This window comes from Erpetoichthys calabaricus, chromosome 10 (assembly GCF_900747795.2).
Source record: "Erpetoichthys calabaricus chromosome 10, fErpCal1.3, whole genome shotgun sequence".
Lineage (NCBI taxonomy): Eukaryota > Metazoa > Chordata > Cladistia > Polypteriformes > Polypteridae > Erpetoichthys > Erpetoichthys calabaricus.
Genome location: NC_041403.2, coordinates 153,159,521 through 153,178,957, shown reverse-complemented (window position 1 = coordinate 153,178,957; position 19,437 = coordinate 153,159,521). Strand labels below are relative to the sequence as shown.

General features: G+C 38.3%; 1 protein-coding gene across 1 annotated transcript in view; it reads right to left on the bottom strand.

Annotated features, from left to right (window-relative positions):
• Nucleotides 1-15,417, bottom strand: part of LOC114659571 (peptidyl-prolyl cis-trans isomerase FKBP1A-like) — a 29,946-nt gene extending 14,529 nt beyond the window's left edge. The window contains exons 1-3 of the mRNA XM_028812135.2: nt 15,278-15,417; nt 15,105-15,152; nt 949-1,061 (exon numbers count right to left, since the gene is read on the bottom strand). Coding sequence (XP_028667968.1) covers nt 949-1,061; nt 15,105-15,152; nt 15,278-15,314 — 198 coding nt within the window. The 5' untranslated portion in view covers nt 15,315-15,417. The remainder of the gene's footprint in view (nt 1-948; nt 1,062-15,104; nt 15,153-15,277) is intronic.
• Nucleotides 15,418-19,437: the final 4,020 nt, after the last annotated feature.

Below are 19,437 nucleotides of genomic sequence, written 5' to 3'. Positions count from 1 at the left end.
TCTCTGTTATGTTCACACTGCAGCTCAATACCAGTTTCTTTTGCTCGTACAGCACAAACCTTTTCAGAAAACAGCAAAAAAAAAAAAAATGTAATGGACATTTTTGGCCGAATTTAATTCACTTTTGTATGTTGTACTAAATCTGATGCAGACATACAGTACTAGAGCTGAATAGAAGCTGCATGTAAATGTTTGAATCAGTTATCTAGAAATTTGAACAATCCAACTAAATTTTGTTTATGAAGGTGCTATACATCTACAATGAAAATCAAGATGGGCGACAGCTTGTTATTTTAAAAAAGATGGTGGACTAAACATGAACTAAGGGTGACTGTTCCTGTTCAACACAGCCCAATTGTTATGGTTATTCTGTCATAAATGAAGTGCCTCAAGCAGGAATTTTTACCCAAGGGACTCTTCCAGACACAAGTAGCTCAATGTTAACCTGGATATTCTAAGATTGTCAAACCTCGGTTTTGCATTGAATGTCTCAAATATCTTGCCTCCAACATTCCTGGGTCCTCTCTCATGTTAACAGGTTTTTTCAAAAACTAGCTGTGGAAGTGACTACTGCACACCGGAAACTGTTACAATTTCTTCTTCCAAGCCTTCACGAACTTACAAACTCTCAGACCTCTTGCACTGAAAAAATTTTTAATTTCTGCAGCCAGCCAGATCATGATGGTCTATTAGGTTGAACCTGTCTGACATTTATTTTGCCTACAGTATGCTGACACACATTCCATAGAAATATCCTGCAGGACTAATGATGGATTTAACTCACTTCCAAAATTAAATTTGAATAGTCAAGAAAAAAGGAGGAGTGAACATTTAGTTTGCGTTATTATGAAGCTTGGTTTTTGTCAAAAATTTAAAAAGTCCCTTCTTAAAGTTTAACATTTGAATTTGTCCTTATCTATATAAACGATTTTGATATAACTACTGTACCTGGGCAACTCCTTCATCCCAACCTCTTATGACTTCCCGTTTTCCAATCTTAAATTTGAAGGGTTTGCCTCTGTCCCTGGATGAATCAAACTTCCTGCCATCTGTCAGACAACCTGAAATAAGGGAAAAGTGTTAATAAAGACGACATTGGTATTTACAATGCAATGTTAAACACTGTATTATCACCACTATATGCTAGATCTTCCTCATCAAGAACAAAAAAAAAAAAAACCCTTACCAGATAGAATAACAGAAACAAGAGAATGAAAAAAGCCATTAAGAGACATGTCAATGGCAGGGAGCTTCCTCCTTAATTTTTACTTCCTTATATATGTTTTAAAATTCGAAATTCATGGACTCACTTGGCAGCATCAGAAGAAAAGTGAGGTGCACTATTTTAGTAACACAATTTTAGGTCAGCAGTTGCTTTAAAGAAAGTACAATTCTTCACTAAAACAGACATAAAAGAAACATTCAAAATCATTAAACTGCCCGAGGTTGTTAGTTAACCCATCTATTTGGCTGTCTGAAATTTATTATTACTTCCTTCTCAAAACAATATTATCTAAAATGGTAAATTAAAGAGTGCAAATCAATGTGGCATGTTCCTTAAACATTAGCTCAGATGTGCCTCAGTTTAGGTCATGGTCTCATCATTTGTGGTCAAGATTGCATTTTAGGAAAACTGCATCATAATAAATACAGTAAATCAATTAATTTCATTCAGTCTTGCATGAAAACCATAATCACATGTGAAAATGTTCTGTTACAAGAGAAGCATACACAGCAGATAAATGCAAAGCTGAAAAGAATATGCGTGCTTGAAAGAAAACAGTACAAGTGATGCACGATGTGGTAACCGAAAAACCAAACATCCGCTGAAAACATCCTGCTCAGCCTAACATTACATTTGACTGAGAAGCATGTCAAAAGAAAATTGTAGGCCATATGATTAAAACAAGGTTGAAAACAGGGGGAAATGTTTCTCAATCAAAATATCACTCAATATTTTGCAATATTCCTGTAATTTTCTGCTTTCACTTTAAGAAACAAAAACGGGATGCACCATCATTACAATGTACCAAAGATAGCAAAGAAGAAATTTACAGGTATTTTTAGGCCAATGACCTGCTAGCCATCTGTTTGATGGACAGATACAGGCAGGGCAAGACTTCAAACTTCAAAATCAGGTCAGTGTCATAACTCAACCTTATGGAGAGAAAGAAAAAAAAAAAAACTTTTGTTAAAGGCATTGTCTTTCTAAAATCAAAACCACACAGCATCTTTGTTTCTGTGTATTTTGTGTCAGTCAAGTATTTTTTCCCTCAAACATTTACATGCAAATTACCTCAAAGGCTCAGCAGTCACTGTGTGGGAGTATGTATATAGAGTAGATGGCGATCAACACATGTCAGCTTAATTTTGTTCAAATATCTCAGTCATGCAAAATGTGCAACAAATCACTAAGATATAAAATCCCAAAGTCCAAGCCAATGAATAAAGGAAAACAAAAAACAGGCTTACAAATGAAGCATTGACAAGAAGTTTAAAATGAACACTTCTGACTGGCTTAACTGCTAACATCATCAGGAAATAGCTACAAAGAGAGCAAGTCTCAATTTTGTTGATTGAAACTACTTACTAAGATTTATCTAAAACTTACATTTTTCTATCTCTTTATGCAAATAAATATATATTTCACTCACTCACCCACCCACCAACAAAAACAATTTCTTGTTCTGCTAAAAGGCTGAAATTTGGAAAGATGGTACATCAAGGGAAGTAATTATCCACTAAAAGGATATTTCGATATTGCAATATTTAGGGGAACAAATCTGCTTACAATATAAAAACTAAATACCCTAAAATCTCAAAAATGCCTTGAAACATTTGATTGAAATTTGTTTAACATTGTAGAAAATAGAAAATTAGCTGACAAGCGTTTGTTAGCTGAAATTTGCCGTTAATAATGGTCTACAGAGTGAAAAATTCTAATGCACTGTGTCCCCTTTTTGCTAACCCGTACCATCAGCGATTACATGTAAAAGGTCTTACTGGTTTATGCAAATTAAGGCCATATGCATTAAGTGAAATGAGCAAAGTTTGTTGAATGGAGAGTAAAGATTTGTTAACAGTTTTTAGCTTTGAATAAATCAACTTTAAACTACCTTCGTAATATTAAGAAATGACATTATTTGGTGATGTCCTTTAATACACAGTTCTGCTGCAATCTTTCACACTCGTACTAACACCACCAAGAAGTGTATGTAGTATGTTCAACAGTAAGCAGTTCAAGTGAACTAATATAAGCCCCTGTTAAGACACTCCACATACATAATTTGTATTTAGTTACACGGCACTTCTGATGCCATCCAATTAGCAACGGCACTACAACTGATGCCCACTGACATATAAAATTTCCCAGGAAAAGCCGGGTAACACCACTAGTAAACATTAAAATAAACAGTTTCTAGAAAACGTTTGTGGACTTCTAGCAAGCAATCAAAACCACATGATTTAAAAAACATTCAACCAAAATTAATCTGTAAATGTCTACTGATGAATGACTTAAAGGAATTAAGAGTTTTGAAGCAAGGTTTTATTTAGATATTTTGGCTCGCTTTCAAAGAGAATAAATATTTTAACAGGATATTTACAGATTCAATGAAGGCTACAGTCTTTTTTGCTATGTGGAAGCAATGGCCTGACTTGCCTGTTCTTAAAATTAATCGGATCAAGCTATTCCAAAAAATTAGAAGTACAAAATTTCATTTTTAAGACACAGTATTGCACTCCCTAGTTAGAAATGTCAACTTTATATTATGCGTTGAATTCCTAAAACTAAAAATCGGGAGTGGTCTCCCCTAGACTTTCTCGTATACTCAGATATAGGGGTGGATACTGGAGGAGTAACCGGCAAGACAATGATTATTTTTTGTATTATGTACATTAAAGAACCATCAACAACAAATCAAATCTAATTATATATTGAACAATTATTATAAAAGTTGAATAAATCAGACTCTGCAGCTGCATGAATAAAAGGTAAAGTACCACTTCCGTTTATCAAAAATAGCCCAAAAGCTGATAAAAATCTATGTACATAAACAGACAGACACACAGACAATTCCAAAAATGGTATTTTCTGACTCAGGGATGTCTAAACCCCCCAAGATTCATGAAAATCGACATCGAATCTTTGGACAATTACAATATTTTCCCTATTCTTTACATATGAGAAAGTAAAAAGGAAAGAATAAACAAAACTTGTTAAATGTGAAACCTCTAGGAAGTGCAATGCAACAACAGCAGGTTAGATGCACTTAAGCAAAGCTACAACCTACACCATCAGGAGATTTTTACTGATGGTCATGGCATTCATCCAACCCAGTTTCAGTAACAAAACCCTACAAGTTAATTCGCTTGGCTTTTTCTTTATTCCACTTGCTCTTTACCATGCCAGAATAAAGAGAGTACTGTACACTAAAAAATGCAGTATGTAGCTCAGTTATTAAAAGTGCCTCCTACAAACAGCAAGCAATTTTAATTGTGCTTCAGCAAGAACTGAAAACATTTTGAACGTGGCATACATCATGAACAAACAGCAGCTTACTTTTACTAAATTCATACAGATGCACTAGTAGGCGAAGAAAGCTAACATAACCTCCATAAGCCATACAGAGGTCTCTTGGGCGAACATATCGGTTGCCACAAAACACAGTTGGAGTGAAGTCAGACCTGCCTGGTTTGATCAACTCATTGTTTTCCAAAAGTAAGGCTCACCTAAAGTGAAAAGTTCTAGAAGAAAAAAAAAAAAAAAAAAAAACTCAACACCCTTGCTATATATCCACACAAAATAGTGGACCTAATGAAGTACTGAGTGCCCAAAAATGGATTACTGCAGAAATGAAAGCAATAAAATAAAAGCAGGTAAATGGTTTAAATTTGAATCTGTGTAAAATTTAAATAAGACATATGCAAAAAGATTTAGAATTACATTTTAGATGTTGCTTTTTAAATTTTCAGTGTTAGTAGACTTTATAATTAAAGGGCACCCATACCATCATACTAGAAGTCCAACTTATTGGACTGAAATAAAATACTTAAACCTCTATTAAGACTACAAGTGCAAAATGCATACTAAATAGCCATTCAATGAAAATTTCTTGCAGAGCTAGTAAGACAGCTGCCAAGATTTTTTTTTTTTTTTTTTTCAAAAACAGAAAATGGCACCATTTCTGAATTGGTCTGCTAAAGACCACAAAATAAGCTATGTCCTGAGCACTGTATCTCTCACTGTTTCTAAATGATATACATGTATATAACAAAAACAAATCTGTACAAGGCAATCTTTGTAAAGGTCCACCAGTCAGACATTTTGACAGAAACACATACCCATACTGTATTTGTGACATTTTGTAAGCCAAGATGTAAATGAAAATGAATTGAGGATCCTGAAATGAGGTTTAAATTTCAAAATCTTTTGTTGGTGTAATTTCATTAAGGCTTGGCATATGAGCAGGAGACAGGCACAAAAACCCAGGTAATTTGATATTGCTTGTAAAAAGACTAGCCTAAATACCTGAAACAATGTTTAAACATATGCCCTGACAATACACATATGGATGTGAAAGGATTTTTAGCCGAACGTTCTTAATCACATACCACTGCACTAGGAGGCTATGGTGATCAGTGAAATCTCATGCACCATCAACAGTTACAGGTAGACTGGTGAGAAAAAGTTGTTTGATTCTTTTCTGACAAACAAGCTGCCAGATAAATGGGCTGCGTACGGTTGCCACATATGCCACATGGCATGTGTTGGCAACTACATTAGTGGACAAAAGTTCTCATTCCTTCCCCCTCCCATCCTTTAAGCAACCACATGTTCTGTAACACCATCCAGGTCTCAGGAGACAGGTTCTTTATCTACAAAAGAGGCCAGTCTCACTTCAAATCCACTGAATAGCCATACTTTAAAAATTCCAGGAGAGAACGGCCAATATTTGTGCACAAATATAACATCGAGAGTTGCACTATTATGAATTTATGACATATGAAATAAAACGTATGCTGAATTTTTAAATAGCATTTTAAAAATATGTATTGAAAAACAATTACTTTTTGACAAAGGTGTACAGTAATCCCTCGCTATATCGCACTTCGCCTTTCACGGCTTCACTCCATTGCGGATTTTATATGTAAGCATATTTAAATATATATCGCGGATTTTTCGCTGCTTCGCGGGTTTCTGCGGACAATGGGTCTTTTAATTTCTGGTACATGCTTCCTCAGTTGGTTTGCCCAGTTGATTTCATACAAGGGACGCTATTGGCAGATGGCTGAGAAGCTACCCAGCTTACATTTCTCTTTCTCTTGCGCTGACTTTCTCTGATCCTGAGGTAGGGGGATTGAGCAGGGGGGCTGTTCCCACACCTAGACGATACGGACGCTAGTCTAAAAATGCTGAAAGATTATCTTCACGTTGCTATCTTTTGTGCAGCTGCTTCCTGAAACGACATGCTGCACCGTGCTTCGCATACTTAAAAGCTCGAAGGGCATGTATTGATTTTTGCTTGCTTGTTTTTCTCTGTCTCTCTCTCTCTCTCTCTCTCTTTCTGTGCTCTTGACGGAGGGGTTGTGAGCTGCCGCCTTCAACAGCTTTGTGCCGCGGTGCTTCGCATACTTAAAAGCCAAACAGCCCAATTGATTTTCCTCTGCCTTTATGACAGTCTCTGCTCCTGACTCCTTTGAAGAGGAAGATATGTTTGCATTATTTTAATTGTGAGACGGAACTGTCATCTCTGTCTTGTCATGGAGCACAGTTTAAACTTTTGAAAGAGAGACAAATGTTTGTTTGCAGTGTTTGAATAACGTTCCTGTCTCTCTACAACCTCCTGTGTTTCTGCGCAAATCTGTGACCCAAGCATGACAATATAAAAATAACCATATAAACATATGGTTTCTACTTCGCAGATTTTCTTATTTCGCGGGTGGCTCTGGAACGCAACCCCCGCGATGGAGGAGGGATTACTGTATTGGCTTATGTATTTCCTGTGTATACCCCACCTCCTAAATTACAAGAGGTCTGGTCGGAAACCAAATGGCCTCGCCTATCCATTAGAGTGAGTACAACTGTCTGAAGGATGCTTTGGCACACATTCAGCTTGTATAAGCAATCTTAAAGAGGGTGCTTGAAAGGAGAGATGATAGTATTTGGGTTTGAAATGAAGACGACGTTAAAAGAACCAAAGTTTTATGAGGACAGGCACAATGAAAAAACTGCATCCTGAATCTATTTGGTAAATGTAATTTTTTTTAACTATTTGATAGATCTCAAAAATCAGATTTTACTATCTCAAAATGAAACTAAAATATTCACACCTAAAAACACTATCTTACTGCGACTGCTTTGAGTATGGACTGGAGACTGTCAGCAAGAAGATTTACAAAAGATGTCTTCTTTGGCACCAGGAGCAATTTGTCAAGGTGGCCTGTTTAAATAACAGATGGAAAGAGGCAATGTTACTAATAAACCATCTTATACAGAATATAACATGGAGAAAAAAAAAATACTGTATCTTCAAACCAGTCACAAACAGGATTTAGTGAACGTGAATTTTAATTAAATTTAAGGACAGGTTGTTAGTTGTTTAAAATCTGCCATGCATCACACCTGAAATGATGCATTTCAGAATTAGATTAAGAGAAACTGGCAAAGTAATTGCAACATGACTAACCAAAAAGGGAGTTTTTATGTGCTATTCTGCTGCAGGAGAATAAAGAAAGCAAGGCAAGGCAACTATTTATATTGTGCCTTTATAGACAAACACAAACTAAACAAGTTACAATACAAAACTGAAAGCAATTAGACAAAACAATAGAATATAGTTAACAATGAAATATTTGTGTAATACACAAAAATATTCAATTAGAAGTTAAAAAATAAATCATTTCTAAATTCAAAGTTAGTAAAACAAATATAAACAGTAAAATACACATAAAATGTTCAGAAATAAGAACCTAAAAGCCAAACTAGCAAGTATTAAGCCTAGATTTGAAAACAAACAGTCTCAGCACTACAAACCAAGCGTGGTAAGCTATTTAAAAAATTTGGTTCTGTGCATGCTAATGCTCTTTCACCAGCTGAATTCCCCCCCCCCCCCCCCCCCCAATCAACGCACATATAACAGGCCAGCATCCAATTTTAATTCCTTGGAAGGCTTATAAAAATGGAATAAATTCATTAAGTAGCTAGGCACCCAAAAATTAAGTGATTTATTGGTCAGTAGTAAAAGTTTATTGTCTATGAAAAATTTGACTGGTAGCCAATGTAAGGCAGCTAAGATGGAACTAGCATGTTCTCTTTTTTTAGTCCTTGTAAGAACTCAGATCTAACAGAACAAAGAATGTTCATCAGGCAATGGAACTGTACACCATGATTACGGTTAGCATATAAAGAGAACAAAGAACAGGCCATACTACCCACCCGAGGAATACCATACTGGGCTTTAATTCTCCCAGGGCAGCAATTATTAACACAAACAAATTGCAACCTGTCTGTCAAATATTACCTAATTCAATCAAAAGCCTGACTGCCAATGTCTACTAAATTTTTCATTCTACCTAGCAAAGTGTCATTATCAGCAGTGTCAAAGGACGCACTTAAATCTAGTAGAACAGGGAAACACTGCCAGCATTACTAGCTAATAGTAAGCCACAACTGATGCTGTTTCAGAGCTATTATGACCTAAAACCAGATTGAAAAATATGACTTCTATGCAAACTACCTTTTGTAATTTTTTGTAAAACAGAAGAATAGAAATGGGCCTAAAACTAGATCAATTATATGGGTCACGGTTGCTTCATTTAATTAGTTTAATTGTTGTGACTTTAAAGCAACCAGATATCTCACCAAGGTTAAACGAGTTAATTATGCTAACTTGGACTACTGACTTATAATAGTAAGCAATTCCTTTACTGATTTTTGAGATTGAATCAACAATGCAGAATGAAGATTTTAATGAGGCAATTAAAGACACTACCTCCAAGTTAAAAATGTGAGTTAAAGCTATGAATCTCTCTCCATCTAAACTAGGATCCTCAGAGAAAGAGTGAGGTTGCGTCATCACGTAGCATATGCATAGCTGCAAGAATTTTGGTGGTTAAAAAAAAATAATAATAAAATACTGCTAAAGGGGCAGTTAGATTAACAATCGTGTCAAAAAGGAATCTCGTGTATTTTTTTTTTTATTATTCTCAATTAAGCAAAGCCGGGGAATGGTCACATTTATAGCTTTAAAGATTTTCTTTTCAGACATTTTTAAAAATGTCCAATCTGGTCTGCGCCTCCTACGTTCCATTTTGCTTGAGAGTATGTGTGTAGTTATTATACCATGGCGTTGACTTGAATCTCAACCTCTTCCTTGTCTTCAGGTAGACGACTATGTTTAACGTAGTAAGTAACAAGACAGGAAAGTTTTCAGCCATACTATCCATATGTCTACAACTGCTGGGTATAAGCAGATATTGATACCACTGGGGGAGATGTGTTATAAAGACAGATAGATACTTTAAGATACTTTATTAATCCCCAAGGGGAAATTCACAAGTGCTAGAAGGTGAAAAAAATTTCAGAATCAGAAATTAGATCATTCTGAGTAATTACTAATTCTTAGGGAGGTTGGGAGCATGCACTGATACAGCACATTGCCGCACCCACCACATGACGAACCACCCTGTTTGGGACCCAAGTGCAGCCGTACAACGGTGACACCTCAGCTGCAACAGTATTTTTTTTTTTTTTTTTTTAAAAAAACGGTGGCTGGAGTGCCAATCCTGCCAACAACCCCCAAGTTTTCCCTGCAATTTGGGTAACCTGCTTGCACATTAACGTCATACCCAGGACGAAGCAATTGCAGGTTGAGGGCCTTGCTCAAGGGCCAAACAGAGTAGTCACTTCCTATAGTCCCATCAAATCCTGTGAGCGATTACAGCAATGTGTGGGGCTCACTGACATACTGAATAGCACCCACCAACTTAAGAATGAGATGCAAATCCTCAGCATAGCGAGTCCTTTTCTGTACGAGTATTAAAATCACCAACATGTATTATCCATCCATCCATTTTCCAACCCGCTGAATCCGAACACAGGGTCACGGGGGTGTGCTGGAGCCAATCCCAGCCAACACAGGGCACAAGGCAGGGACCAATCCCGGGCAGGGTGCCAACCCACCGCAGGACACAGACAAACACACCCACACACCAAGCACACACTAGGGCCAATTTAGAATCGCCAATCCACCTAACCTGCATGTCTGTGGAATGTGGGAGGAAACCGGAGCGCCCGGAGGAAACCCACGCAGACACGGGGAGAACATGCAAACTCCACGCAGGGAGGACCCGGGAATCGAACCCAGGTCCCCAGATCTCCCATCTGCGAGGCAGCAGCGCTACCCACTGTGCCACCGTGCCGCCCTGTATTATCCATTCTGCTCACAAAACCAAATTTCATACAAACCCAAAAAATTCTTGTAGAAAATTAGAATAGGAACCCAGAGGCCGATAAATTGTAGTACAATTAAAAACTTGGGGCAATTTCGTTAGGCCCCAATTTGCGTAATAGGACCTCAAAAGACGAAAAACAGCTGTGGTTCCACTACAAAAACAGGAATTATGTTTATAATCAAGACCTCAGTGGCGACATTATTTAACACACTGAACTCATCAGGCGTGATCCTTGTTTCAGTCAGACAAAACATGTTAAAAAAAATAAAAAAAAAATGTTTTAAAAAAATCAGTAATTAATTTGTTGACCAGTAAGATCTAATAGTCATTTGCAGTTTGAATAAATATCAGATTATTAGCATCACTACCAGCAGGCTGGCAGTATAAGCAAAAAGAGCTATTTCCACACTCCAATATAACAGTTGTAATATTACCAATATGAACTTTAAAAATACGTACAAATCTCTAAGTTAAAAAAAGTCATGTGGACTAGCCCAAAGTGTGTCCCATGTGTTATCGATAAAGCAAATGTTGATACCAGACCACTAACTCCTAAGCCAGTCATTCAGTCACCAAAGTCGGCTCAATGCCTCAAAGCCACAATTTAGGATAAGTAGTGGCCCCGATGTAACCAGCTGTCTACTCAACTTGCAAATCATTAAACAGGCTTTCAAATTACATTTTAGTTTGTTCAGATTTCAGCAGCTTAATGTTGTTGGTAATTACATGAATGATATCGGTCCTTGAAAGTTGCTTTGTTGGGATCTAGTGGGCAAGATGAGAAATATTCATTACTTAGACACCATGAAAACACTGAACATTAATGTCCATCAGAGTCATGTTTAAAGACATAATCCAGGTTTCCAATTATAAAATTTCCAATAAAAGTAACTAGGCTACCTGAAGCCAGTGCTAGAGTTATAACATACAGATTAAAAGGTGAACGTCGATGGTTTACCCACTTCGGCCATTCCCAGCTCTGCTTAGCCTGGGAATCAGGAGGTGGAGTGAGGACCACCGTGCCCTTAAGTAGCCACGGCCGAGAAGGCCCTAGGTGTAACTGGCAGTTGGCCCTTAGTGCTAGGGTACCTGGGAGACATGAGGCACCACAGCTGGCTATGTCAGCAACTTGGTCTTCTTAGCCATTAGTCAGGCTTCTCAATCCAAAGGGTCAGCACTAGTATGTTCAAAGTCCTCAATCTCTAATCAAACCTTTCATGTTGACTTGCTACATTGTACAGTAATTATTCTTATGAACAAAACAGCCAAGTCCTAACAGGTAAGTGTTCCAGGTGCCCACAGATAAAAATAGCTTTTATCACCTTTGTGAGAGGAAGCTAAGGCGGAATGGTCATTTGAAGTGGGAGATCTTCTACTTACCGTCCATATAAGATGCTGCAGATGTTCTACCAGATGGTTGTGGCAAGCGCCCTCTTCTACGTGGTGGTGTGCTGGGGAGGCAGCATAAACAAGAGACACGCCTCACGCCTGGACAAAATGGTGAGGAAGGCAGGCTCTATTGTAGGCATGGAGCTGGACAGTTTGACATCTATGGCTGAGCGATGGGCACTGAGCAGGCTCCTGTCAATCATGGAGAATCCACTGCATCCACTGAACAGGATCATCTCCAGACAGAGGAGCAGCTTCAGAGACAGACTGCTGTCACCGTCCTGCTCCACCGACAGACTGAGGAGATCATTCCTCCCCCACACTATGCGAATCTTCAATTCCACCCGGGGGGTAAACGTTAACATTATACAAAGATATTGTCTGTCTGTATACCTGCATTGTTATCACTCTTTAATATTTTCTTTATCAGTATGCTGCTGCTCTGTGGTGGGTTGGCACCCTGCCCGGGATTGGTTCCTACCTTGTGCCCTGTGTTGGCTGGGATTGGCTCCAGCAGACCCCCGTGACCCTGTGTTCAGATTCAGCGGGTTGGAAAATGGATGGATGGAGTATGCTGCTGCTGGGTATGTGAATTTCCCCTTGGGATTAATAAAGTATCTATATGAATGTAAGTAGGGCTGAAACGATTCCTTGAGAATCTCAAATAATTGGATTACTAAAAAAAATCACTGAAGCTTCATTTAATCCGTATACCTAAACCTCAGTGAGCTCACAGCATTTCACATGGATGAATATTAGTGTTGCACAACACACTTACGCTGTGGACAAGTGATGTGATGACGTGACTTGATGGCGTAGATTGCAAAATGGAGACAGACCGAGAGAAAGTGGTGTGGTGCGAAGCAAAGGGACAGGCCAGAGAAAATGACAGAAAGTGTCAAACATTTAGGATTATTTCAAGCTTCAAAAATTAAAAAACTCTACAGAATGTCGACTGTAAAACATAACTAGCATACTACAATTACACAACATCAGTGCATCTTAACAGGAAGCATCCAGTCTACGTATGCAGTCCATACAACAAGCATGACACAAGGTAACATTAGTATTTAACATAAAACAATAGTTGAGATAAAGGCTAGTAAAGAATGTATGTTAACTATGGCTATATGTAGTCGCTAGTTAAGAACGTAAATCAATATGATGGCCAGTTATGTCACTAAGAAAATAACCACAGAAAATAAAACGCAGTCAGCCCGAGAAAGCCTGTGCTTCTTTCATGTTATGTTAGTCACACACACCTACATCACGCAATTTAATACAACACAAAAACTGTTTTATTATACAGTAGATTTATGCTTTAGTTTTAGAAAGTATGTATACCTTGTTTAAAGTCCTTTGTAAATTATATATTTTTGTATTTGTTTTTGCATTTCAGGCAGAATCGTAATAAGGTGGTTAAATGCACTGAATAGGTTTAGTTTGACAAATATTATTGTATGCAATTTAAGCAATACAAATGTTGGTTTTCCTAAAAAGGAAATCAATTAGCAGTTAATTTTAAGATAGAGGTCATATTTTCTTTTCTGTATATTTACTATTGCTCTTAAATAAAGAAAAAGTATTTCTAATCCAATTAATTGATGGAATAATCGGTAGAATACTAGATTACTTAAATAGATTGCTAAAGCCCTAAACCAACCAAGCAAGTCATTTTACAAGGTGTGGCTACATGTGGATATACTGTATACTAACGAGCACTGTGCCTGCACAACTCAAAAGTGCAATTTTATAAATGAGCAAATTAATTTATCTGCATATTCCTTTGGCAACAACCCTAGTAACTGCAACTGCAAAATGGCAGAGGACTCGTAAAAAGTACCTCAGTATGATTTTCATTTATATTTTATATATATAAAAAAAAAAGCGAAACATCCACCAGTAGACTAAAGCCGCTTATCCAATGGGGAACACTGGAGAGCAATGTCTCTGCTAGCATCAACGAGTGCATTCAGGAAACATGACTAGACAGAACAGGATATCAATCTCTGCAACAGTGGAACTGAGAGGCTGCGACTATGTTGTCAACTTGGCAGCAATGTGGGAATTCAGGGACCAGCCCTGGATAGACATAGATGTACAGTATGTGTATTACTGCACACATTCATTTACTTCTTGATAAAATACAAGCACAGAATACAAAGATTCCTGTTGAAGAAGCTGAACTTGACTACTAATGCACTTTTAAAGCGCTTACTCTTAACAAAAAAATGAATTCCCAAATTCCCAGTTTAACCTAGGTTTTCCAGTTTTGCAGCTGTGTCCCTTAAGGCTGTAGGAAAAAAATACCATCTATCAAGGCTATTCAGTTCCTAATAGCTTATCTGACCCAAACAGAATTAAGCACAGGAAACAAGTACAAGCTAAGAGGATGTGGGGTCCACCTTTATTATCAACACATTTTTTCTGGAGCCAAAAAAGGCAGTACATTAGTGAAAAAGAAAAAAAAACGCTTCAGAATGGTAGAACATGTAAAAACGGGGAATAATGGCGGAGTTTCTGTAACACGCCTTACATAACAGTATTGATGCGACACTATTCCACTATTTTACTAATATAAATAACTTTTTTTTTTTATTCATGGAGGAAAAGACTACGGAGAAGACAAAACACAATTCCTTTTTTAAAATTACAGAATAAATAGATTTTTATAGAAACCCTTCAGCAGCTTTTCCAGATGCAAGATCGCCCGACATATTATTTGCAATTAACTGCAGGGCTTCAATACCTGTTGTGAGTTCATTTTTATTTTTGCATTTTAAAGGCTGTTAACCGATCGTTATTCATGCCGGGTTGGAAGGGCTTAAGAAATCCTATTAAGATGAGAGTTGCTCGCCGCTATGCTCTCCGTGCATCCTAAGATGGAGTCGCTGAGCTCAATGAAACAATTCACAAACACAAACGCTGCCTTTTTACCCACCCAAGAAAATAAAATGAGGGCTGGTGGCCCAATCTTATGCTTTGATGCCGTTTGGCAAAAATAGATTCAGGGTTCCCAAGTCTCAACTGGCCGGCTCCTTATTTATTTCAGATTAATACTCCTAATGCGGGTATTGCTTGAAAAGAAAATACATTAAAGAATCACAAGAGGGTACGCCTACACCAATCTTTTTAAACAATATCTTCAAATTTATAAAAAAAACGGCCAAGTAAAATAAAAATAATTAAAAGAAAGATTTCATTCATGTTTAATTCCCCGCCGACCACGCGGCCTAAACCAGGCAGCCGGACGAACTTACCGACATAATGCACCACACAAGTCTGTCCTCTCTTGGGGAATGTCCTGCCTGCAAAATTCACACACACACAAACAAAAAAAAAATCTTATTAGACCACTAAGTCCGTCGATAAACCATGTTCCCACATCTCCCTAAAAGAAATAAAAATTTACAAACAAAACTGCACATCGTACCGTCTCCGGGGGTGATAATCTCTACCTCGACTCCCATTTTCACTCGCGATGTCCCTTTCTGCAGATCCTCTATGTTCGGGCGGTATGAGAGGCGCGCGGCTGCCCCCAGCGGCACCCTTGTCACGTGACACGGGCTGCCCGCCCCTCGATGACGTTGAAGCGCAAATGGGCGACGCCATTTCCGAGTTGGGAAGCGAGTTTGCTTTTGATGTGTTGGGATGGCTGGAGCTTGTACTGAATCTTTTATTTTTGAAGCAATTATTATGGAAATGTAAGATTAAACACATTTAGGGAGGACATTCCCAATAGTTTTGCATTCATTAAATATATTGATCTTTATTCTAGAAAATTCTTGTCAATATACACAACATCCAGCCAGTTTTCAGGCTCTTGAATATTCTATGTTGAAACTGCATCCGCACCTTGTGTATGGGGCAATTACTAAATGATATCCAACCACTTCAGTTCTTCTACAGCTGTTCTGCCAGCAAGCTATGTCCTATTCTTCCCTACTCCAGCTCACTTGCTGAGTCTCCAGCAGTCCTTTATATAGTGTCTGACCCAGAAGTGCTTTGGTTCTTCCGTCCATGTGACTTTCCCACACTTCCAGGTCAGATGGAGAAGTTGAGTTTTCTGTCAGCCTGGAAGTACTTCGGAACCTCTGTCCCCCTGACTCGATAGTACCTCTATGTAAAAAATACGAGTCCCCAGGTCTCCCTGTAGCATCTCCTGGTGGCAACCACGGTAGCCAGCAGGGCTGAGAAGCCGAACTCCAGGTCCCATGGTGCTCTGCGGGAATCTGGGGCACCACTATGCTGTAGGGAAATCGCCATCTAGTGTCTTGGAGGAGGTAGTGTCCCACAGTCGCTGCCTTCCTCCATCCTTCTCCTCTTTGGGCTGGCCGTCGGCCACAATAGATAGATAGATAGATAGATAGATAGATAGATAGATAGATAGATAGATAGATAGATAGATAGATAGATAGATAGATAGATAGATAGATAGATCTAAAATAAAAAATCTTAATACATAATTCGCCTGCCTCCTCACTCACTTACTCACGTCCGTCCGAAGCCGAATGTGCAGCCACCTTCTGCGCAGCTGCCCGGAAAACCGTACGAGACCGACATCCAACCCCAACATCGCAGCAGGCGGCGGATTTACGGCCGCAAAAATTCAAAGAGAAAGGCGACTTCGATTAAAGCTCTAGAGGCCTGAAAGGCGATTTCGACTACAGCTCGAGGCCTAATTTCGCATTCTGATTCAATTACGCATTCATTCAATACACCTATATCAGGTTTGTGGTGCTTATACTTATTACTATTCCATATTGTACTGGAACATTCATCATTCAATATTATACTATAGGCCTAGAAAATTCATCAACTAACAGTACAAGCCTGTACAGTAATGAGTAAAGCGGACTACAATCATTACAAAACAACTTCTTTGTTATTTATCATTTGTTCTTCATACACTACTGACACAAACTTGTGCCATCTTACATTGTCGAAACGGGCTCTTTGTCTAGTACTTAAATAAAACACACATTACCTATCCACTTACCAATGGCTTCCTCCCAACTCCAGGGTCCCCTGTATGCTGACTGCGGGGCCCTTTTATGCCCTGGTCAAAAAAGCCCTCACTACTGTTTCTACAGTTATCTGGTTAGCACTCATAGGTCTGAAGGTACCCCCAAGGAACTCCCACTGGGCACTAGGTTTCCCTGCCGGCATCCTGCCGCATAGAGTGTAATTAGGAAGGGCTAGTCTGTCTGTCCTCCCCAATACTCCTGTGATTTTAACCCCCAGTGAGCTCTGGCATGGGGACATTAACCAGGGTAACAAATTGATTGTTCCCCTTCCCACTTTCATAGGATTTAAATTGAAATAGTAATTATTTTCACCCAAAATGCAATATTCTATATAACGATATGGTCAATATTCAATATGGTCAAAAAACACCTAAATGGTGGAATATCTGCACCACATAAAAATGCACTGTGCACACACTTTGTCTGTTTAGGTAATTCAGTGCTTCCTCCCAATGAACTTATTAAGTTCATTTTTTGAGTATCTGCGAAATATACAATATACGCCGGACCACCAGGGAAACCACACAGGTGAGGTCTGTACAGAAGCAGAGGAAGGTGGCAGAGTATTGACAGATGAATGACATAAAAAAGGACAAGGACAGCTATCTGGGGTCGACCCTTGTAGAATGCCTGTGAACGAGAGACTTCACGACTGGTACTGCACTACCGGACAGTACCTGACGCCTGGAGGCTTTTGAATACTGACAGCGGCATTTCCCATTGCCATGCAGTGGGAGTTTGAGATGGCGATTTTGAATCCAGTGGAACATATAATAAAGAAAGCATTCGACAATCACTGGTGCCTCTTCAGCAGTTTTCCTTGCCATCGGGTCATTACAATGCATTTATTTATTTGTATTTATTTTTTTATTTATCATTTGATTGTTTGACTGGGCGTATTATTTGTCCTGTGAGTCTGTATCCTTGTTTTTATGTTTCTGCCACTGTGTGCATTTAAATTTCTCTTTGGGATTAATCTAATCTAATCTAATTTAATCTAATCATAGTCCAAAACCTGGTATATACAGTATGACAATTGGAAATATGAGCAAAGGAAGCAGATATTTTTCCAAAAAGTAACAATTTCATGAATAGCCGTGCCTCAAAGAAACATCTCAATTAGCAAGTTTTTTTTTTCCAGTCATTTTTATTATGCGTCTCCTTTACTGAATTTTGAGTTTCTATTGTATGCATTGTTTTCAACACCTTGCCTGTCTTGCTGGCACTCATTTCTGCCACTCTTTCTCTCTCTCTTTCTCTCTCTCTGTTTGACTCTTTTATATAAGAAAGGCAAAACTCTCAAATCATTACTATGCAAATGAGAGACCATAACGCATATAAAATGTGGAACAGATTTCCAAAAATAGTTCAAAGAGATAAATAGGTGAGTGGAGGCACAAGAACACAAATCAAATGAATAACCAATGGTTCTTATATCAGGCAGGCCTGACTGAGAGCTCTGTTCTGTCAGAGGCTTGGCTCACAAGTGAGGCGTCTTTTGGGGAGTGATGAAGGCATGGTCATTTGGACTCCTGGGGCATCTTCTCTGAGCTGCAGAGGGAAGAGACAAGACAGTTAAAGGCAGTGGTGCCCTGAAATGAGGAGACCATGTACAGAAAGTGTTGTCATTTGCACGTGGTGTGACCGAATTGTACGCAAATCCACTTAAATGAAACTCTGCAATGTGCACTGTAATCATGTCTGAATTGTTTGATTTGTAATTTTAAACTGTGGAGCAGAGGGGTAAATTAAGGAATACTGTGTCTTTGTCCTACATATTATGGAGGGCACTGTATGTTCTGCTACTTTAAAATAAAAATGGAGGAGCAACAACAGAACATGATCCATTTGAATGTATTGATAAGACACCTGAAAAACTAATGAAAAGAGTGAAATTAAAGGGGACCTGAATTAGACTGAGTTTTCTTTTTGAATTATTTAAAGTTATTTATTGATCATTTTATCCTTCACTGGCACTTGTTTTTATGGAACTATTTATTTATTTAATGAAGTATATTCACCCCAATTTATTTGTTTAAGTTAGAATAAAAAGCATAATGCATTTATTTGCACCAACCTACTTGTCTGTGTGTTCTCATTGCAGTCCATCCCAGTCATTACTATTACTGTCCCGGGTTCAAGAAGACACCAAGGCTGCAGGCAACCTGGGGTACAATGATGTCAATTGATGCACCAAAGCAGCATGAATCGTGGACTTCTGGAAAGCAAGAAATAAATCTGCCTTTGTGTGAGAGCTGTTTATCGAAACTAAGTCTCTTTAATTGTGTTGATGTTTCATGAACCGTATCATCAGCCTGCTCTTTTGTTTGCTATTGGATGCAGAGAGTGAGCTGTAGATACAGCTGCAGCCACACATAATATAAATCTTTTGCCAATAAAACTATATCTTTATATAGCAAAAATGTGCGCATAGCATAGACAATGCATTATCAGATGGTAATCATATAAGGTGAAGATGTATAACTTTCATTATCTCCATTATTATTGCTGTGATAGATAGATAGATAGATAGATAGATAGATAGATAGATAGATAGATAGATAGA